Source organism: Akebia trifoliata, chromosome 1, assembly GCF_017979445.1.
Source record: "Akebia trifoliata isolate Shusen 1 chromosome 1, ASM1797944v1, whole genome shotgun sequence".
NCBI classification, from domain to species: Eukaryota; Viridiplantae; Streptophyta; class Magnoliopsida; order Ranunculales; family Lardizabalaceae; genus Akebia; species Akebia trifoliata.
In genome coordinates this window covers 25393168-25399429 of record NC_141375.1, presented here as the reverse complement: position 1 = coordinate 25399429, position 6262 = coordinate 25393168, and the positions used below count along the sequence as shown (strand labels likewise).

The 6262-nt window shown below is 35.4% G+C and overlaps 1 protein-coding gene across 1 annotated transcript; it reads right to left on the bottom strand.

The window, feature by feature from the left end:
- Positions 1-1414: 1414 nt before the first annotated feature.
- LOC147411212 (trans-resveratrol di-O-methyltransferase-like) lies at positions 1415-4634 on the bottom strand. Its single transcript, XM_086445926.1, has 2 exons — positions 3824-4634; positions 1415-2245 (listed from the first exon to the last, which is right to left on the bottom strand). The coding sequence occupies exons 1-2, from the start codon at positions 4592-4594 to the stop codon at positions 1943-1945; spliced, it is 1074 nt and encodes a 357-aa protein (XP_086302052.1). The 5' UTR covers positions 4595-4634; the 3' UTR covers positions 1415-1942.
- Between the last annotated feature and the right edge of the window lie 1628 nt (positions 4635-6262).

The following is a 6262-nucleotide window of genomic DNA, read 5'->3' as shown; positions in this document are numbered from 1 at the left end:
TTGACAGGAGCCTTATAATGGACTTAAAACCCTCTTACTCATGCTATTCATTTGTTTTATTTGTAAAATGCTAAATTGAACTTTAATGATCTAAATTCTGCCTTAATCTTTCAATGTTTTTTTTTTTTTTTATAATGAATTTGGACCTTAACTTCTTCTAATTTTTAAACCAACACACGTTGGACTGCTTACAAAAATGAAATTCTAGTTTAATTTCGTGATATATTATTTATAATTTTAGTTTCCATGATCGAGAATTGAAACATGTTGGCTGTGATATTCATGAATATATTGTGCATCTTAGTTTCCTTGTGATTAGTGGATCCATTGGCTTTTCCCCCTTGAGTTACATCGTGCATGGTCAAAAATATTTAGTAGGTATGTTGTTTGAGAAAGGTACTAGTTGGAGCAAATTTGATATTTTGACATCCTTTTCGTAAGTGTTGAGTAGGGTTTTGGCCAAGTTCATGTTGGGGGGATTAGGAAGTCATTATGCAGGAGGGCGTAGCCTGGTAAAGATCTCTTTATAATTCTTGATGATGGTCAGGTGAAACCAGGATTTCCCCTACTTTGTTCTGGTTTTGAGAGTGAATGAACTTTAATCCAGTTTCTCTTTTGAACATTTGGATGGCGGAGGTGAGGGGATCTCTTAGAATTTGGGTTGGTAAGGGAACTCAATGATTAGGTGTTGGACACTATCTATCCTTATTGCTTGCTTAATGATGCAAATATTTCCTCTTTTTTAGCGGGTAAGAGAGTTTGGGCTTGGGGGATGAGTGGTTTATTTTCAATCTACTCTATTGAATTGCATCTTTCAAACTTCTCAAGCCTTTTCTCAAGGCTACATGATTTTTGCTGTTCCAAAACTTCCACTAAGGTGCCTTTTTTCCCTGTTGTAAAAGTGTTACTAGAGGCTTTGTGTGGGGTTCCAAAATTTGCACTGAGGCGCCTCTTTGACCATATGCATGGCAGATTGTTGTACCGCGGTAGAAGTCGTCTAGACTCCTATCACCCGATCATATTTGATTGAGTCTTATCTTTTACTTGAGATTGTCAATCATTGTTGATTAATCACTGTTTGTGTACATGACTGTGTCAAGTACTGATGATCAAGGACCAACGTTCAACGATCGATCACCTTGGAAAGTCAGAAATTTGTGGCAAAGAGTACTGAAATTTTGGGCCAATTAGTCTATTCACCTTGGAGTCAAATTACTTAGTGTTCTGAGGCATTAAATGGGTGCTGTGTCGGATCCTAATCTGGATTCGCTAAGGTGACAACCCTCTTTAATGAGGGATACCACAAATAATCGGGTAATAATCTTGATCCATGTATGCTTATTTCTGAATGAGTTGCTAAAAGAGACACGTGGCATTCCCTTGCAAGAGGAGATTGCTGTGTGCGACTATCTCAAGCTCTAAATAAAAAATCAAATTAAACGTAAATAATACATGAACGATGTTCCATGACAGCACCACACTTCGTTATTAGATTACACTTGGCTATTGGATCTTGTGAATTCTTTTATTTTGATGCACGACCAATATCTCACAAGCTGCTTCACTAGTCATCTTTCTCATGCCAACTAGAAAGAATTACAAACCCACCAGGTGAGCTGCATGCATGGCTTTGGTTCACATCTGTGCACATGTGATCAGGTGAAGACAACTCCTATTTTCAAACATAGCTTGTAATTCCCATCAACTTTTATGAAACCCATAAATATATGAGTTTTTTACAATCTGTGATGTTATTGTCAGATCAGTAGGAACCGACCAAATTCCTAATATAAAAGTAGACCCCTGTCACTCTATCGTCGGATTTCTCAATAAAATACAATCATCTAATATCGAAAAGACCAAAATATCCTTACATTTTTCACTAAAATATTCTTATAAACTATAGAAGCACACATATGGATATAGTAGGGAGTAGACCTCATTAAGGAAAAACCTCAATGAGGGACCTAAAACCCAGAATAGGAGTTATCTTATAGCGAGTGAAACCTGACTCTAAGAAGAGTTTCTCCCATTCTTTCTCAGTTCTCTCTCTTCCAGCCACCAAAACCATCATCATCATATCAAAAAAGAGTTGTGTTTTAGTTGATTCATATTTTCCTTTGCTCTCTTCGATCACTACATCTATTATAATCACCTTCCCTCCCTCAGCTTTGGAGGAAATCGCTTCCCTGCTTCGTTTCAGTATCTTCACGCATTCTTCATCGCCCCAATCGTGCATAATAGACTGTCGAGTCAATGTTTGTGAGTAAAATCAGAACCTCTTGAAATCACCAATCGAAATAAAAGTTAAGAGTTGCAATAAAATGATGTGTCAAGACTATGCAGTCTGTCCACAGTCGACATGGCAAGTGCACAAAACGATAGATCTTTTTCTTCGGGATACATAAGGAAAAAGGTCTTTGGTTCTGTGCATTTGTCACAGCACTACCTACGTTTTAGCACGTCATTTTTTCATTAGTCAAAAATTAATTAACCAATGGAAGAATATGCTAAGTGAGCCATGTACAAATTAAACGCTCATTAATGAGAATTTTTTTACTCCAAAAAAAGTCAATACGGGATTTCATGAAGTTCCAATCTACCAATTGCACAATGCCTAACCTAATGTGAGTAATTTTGTAATTTGGGGATGCACAATAAGCACAAGCTCGTGTGATTGGTCAATTCAGGATTCTATCACTATGTGAAACTGGAAAATTCAACAGAAAAAATAGACGGGTCAAGGCCCGTGAATTTTAGAAATTGAATATTGACGGTTTAAGACTGTCGAAATTCTATATATTTGTAGATTTGCCAGCTTAAATCTGTTGAATTTCTCCCCTCCTTCATTAATTTGACAGTTTTGACCCATCGAAAAAAAAATTGACAATGAAAAATTTGACACCAATTCGACCCCTTTGTTTTTGGGATTTTTTCACATTTTGTATGAAATCCTGGTTTGACTTTCCTGAAAGTAAAAAAAAATTATCCATTCATTCTTGAATATGATAAATGAGTGACGTGTCATATGTGCTTAAGGCTTAAAATGGAATGCATTTTATTTGAAATTCGAGTGCACAAAATCTAAATTTAACGGGTTTGGTCTCATCAAATATATCTGAATTAAAATATGATTCAAATATGGGTTGGTGTCCCTTGATCCGAATTAGATCCAGGTCGTATACAGATTCATTACTATATCTGCCAAAATTTGAATGATATATTATTTTGTAAGTTGTATTTTTATATTTTTAAAGTTATTTTCATCAACTAAATAGTAGTCAAGACTTCTATTTAAAATGGAGTAGTTTTGAGTTTAAGTCACCATTTGATCACATTTTGGCAACTTTATTTAATATAACTTCAAATGGTTTTACATTATCTAATCTAACCGACCCTGAATCAATTAATTCGATCAGATTGGATCCAAATATGGATTTGATAAAAGTAAAATGGTTCGGATATGATTTTAGCTATTAGGATCCAAGTCGGATTCGGATCTGGATATGAATCCGAATAAAAAATTCAAATATGGATATATTTGTATCTGGATCATATCCGACCCGTTTTAGGACTTATATGTGTTTGGAATCCACCCGTCAACATGTTCATAAAGACTCGCGATAAACTACTCATAAAAAGCCACTTGAAAACTCACTCGCTGATGTGGCATGTGCACAGAATTATAGATCTTTTTCCTCATGATACACAAGGAAAAGATCTATGGTTCGATACACACATGATAATATATATATATAGATATATAAAATATTTACTCATATACATGAGAAAGAAATATTAAAAGAAAAGAAGGTAACCATACCTTGAATAGAACTGCATCTGCAGGCATAATAGACTCAAACATATCCCCTCCAACAAATTCCAAGTTCTTACTCCCTTGCAAGTTAACAACAACATGAGGAAGGTCAAACACCGTGCATTTCAAATGTGGGAATGCCTCAGCAATGACCCTGGCCACAGCTCCAGTGCCACCCCCTACATCAACCAATGACTTCAATCCCCCAAACATCGCCTTACATTCATTAATAACTACAGTGATCACCAATTGAGAATCACAAGCCATGGCATCATTGAATAACTTGTTGAACTCAGGACGTTGTGTCCCATAGTCCCAAAGCCCCCTTCCGTGTGCCATCTCGAACGGTGTAAGCTCATTCACCTGGAACCAACCACTTAACAAATGGCAAGGTTTTATAATGACCGGGTCTAGCGCCAGTAGCAAGAATGGTGATAAACTCGTAGGGTGGTCCTTTAAGAGAATTCTAGATGAAGGTGTGAGAACATATCCTTCTTCTTGTTGATCTCCATCAATTTTTTGCAGGGCAAAGAAGTCAGAGTGAACCAATAAGCGCATGAGTCGGTACACACAATCGGATTTCGATTGGGGGATTGGAAGTGATTTTAATAATTGTGAGAGGGTCATGGGTTTGTGATGGTTGTGTATGATGTCTGGTATGCCAAGTTGAACTGCACACTTAAGTGACATGGAGCTTACGAAGGTACCCATGTGGTTCCATATGTGAGCTTGCGCTTTAAGTAACTCATTTCCTCCCTCCACATCAATAATATCCATCTTGCCTTTGTTTTTCTTCAAGAACTCCTTATATCTAAGTCATGCTTATATAAAGGCATATTTATATGTGTAGTCCCAAGATACTTTTATCATATGGACTGTTAGACCCGTAGTTCAGTTGATTTGACATCTTGAAAAGTAAGTTTGTGGTCGTTCTGCCACCCATCACCTGTCGGCTGAGTTGTTCTGTGCGACCCGTCAAAGTAGGAAAAAATAAATAAAAAAGTAGGGAAATGTTTAGCACCCAACCATTTGTCCAATCATTTTTCACCGAGAAGATCATCTTCACCAAAAATCAGTCCATTCCAAAACTTTTAACCCCATCACAAATGCTTTACAAAAAATGAATGGTTCACGATTTTTCAACTTGTAAACATGGGGTTAGAAGTTTTGGAATGGGCTGATTTTTGGTAAGGAATGTCTCCTCACCATAGAGATCATCCTCACCAAAAATCAATCCATTCCAAAACTTCTAACCCATGTAAGACAAAAATGTTTTCGCAAATTGTTGGGTAAATGATTGGGTGCCGAACGAGACCCAAAAAAGTATCAAGAAACAAAATGAAATATTTAAAGTATAACCTGACAGTGCATTTATTTTTAAGTTTTACATGTTTCATGATAAAGTAATAATGACTCCAAATTTTTGTTTATTCTATCCAACAAACAATTAAATTTTGGAGTTGTCTTTGTTAGTGAGATTTGGGTAAATCTAAGTCAAGGGAAAGTTCAAGGTTCACATTGTAATTGCTAATCACATGGTTAAAATTTTATAATAATTAAGTCATATATTGAGAAGGGAAGGCTCCACCATTAATTAATTGATCCATGATCCCGAATTGATGCCATTTCATTGCTTTAGACCTCTATCAGTTTATCGGGCATCGATGTATTAAAAATTTAGATACAAGGGGGCACCCAAATCACCCAAATAGGGAAATTGGATCAAATCAACCAACAATAACAGACATTCCAAACTATTTTATTTGAAGCACTTGCATATTTTCTCTCACTTCTCACTCTCAGAAAAGGGATAATATGGGTAAATGTTGCCTAAATATTTACAGAATAGTATTTTTTTTCTTTACTTTTTTAGAAAAAGCAGCTTTTTTTCTCCTTCTCAATTAATTTATTTCTATACCATGGTATAAAGGTAAATTCACTACCAAAGTCTAGCGGAAAGAGGATGAATTTATCTTGTCACATAAATATTTTAAAATCGTATTTGATATATATCAACTTAGTAAAAAAAAACCCCTTAGAAAATTTATGAGTCAGGCTGGAGTGACCTCAAGATTGGACCTCAGATCACACACGCCGACATGAAAGTGTATGGGAATCGTATATGTTTTTCCTCGGATCAAAAACTCTTATGATTCCCATACACTTTCATGTCAGAGTGTGCACTGTGAGGTTCAATCTTGACGTTACAGCATTATGCAAAGTTTATTTGTCATAGTTTGGATCTTTCAAAATGTAATTAACTACTTTCAATAGGTACATTTATGACAAAATTAATTGTCCACATCTTTTTAGAGAAAATCATAATAAATTTTCATTTAAATATTAAAATGTTATGAAAAAAATTCTACCGTACCTTGAGAATTTTGATTTTTAAAACTCTAACAAATAATGTTAGTAAAATATTATAGTTGCTATTTACCTACT

Bases quoted from the DNA above. Each gene is read 5' to 3' on its own strand.
- LOC147411212 (XM_086445926.1), bottom strand. From the start codon at position 4,594: ATGGATATTATTGATGTGGAGGGAGGAAATGAGTTACTTAAAGCGCAA. The intron at 2,246-3,823 runs GTATGGTTACCT...TTGACTCGACAG, and splicing joins CAGATGCAGTTCTATTCAAG to TCTATTATGCACGATTGGGG.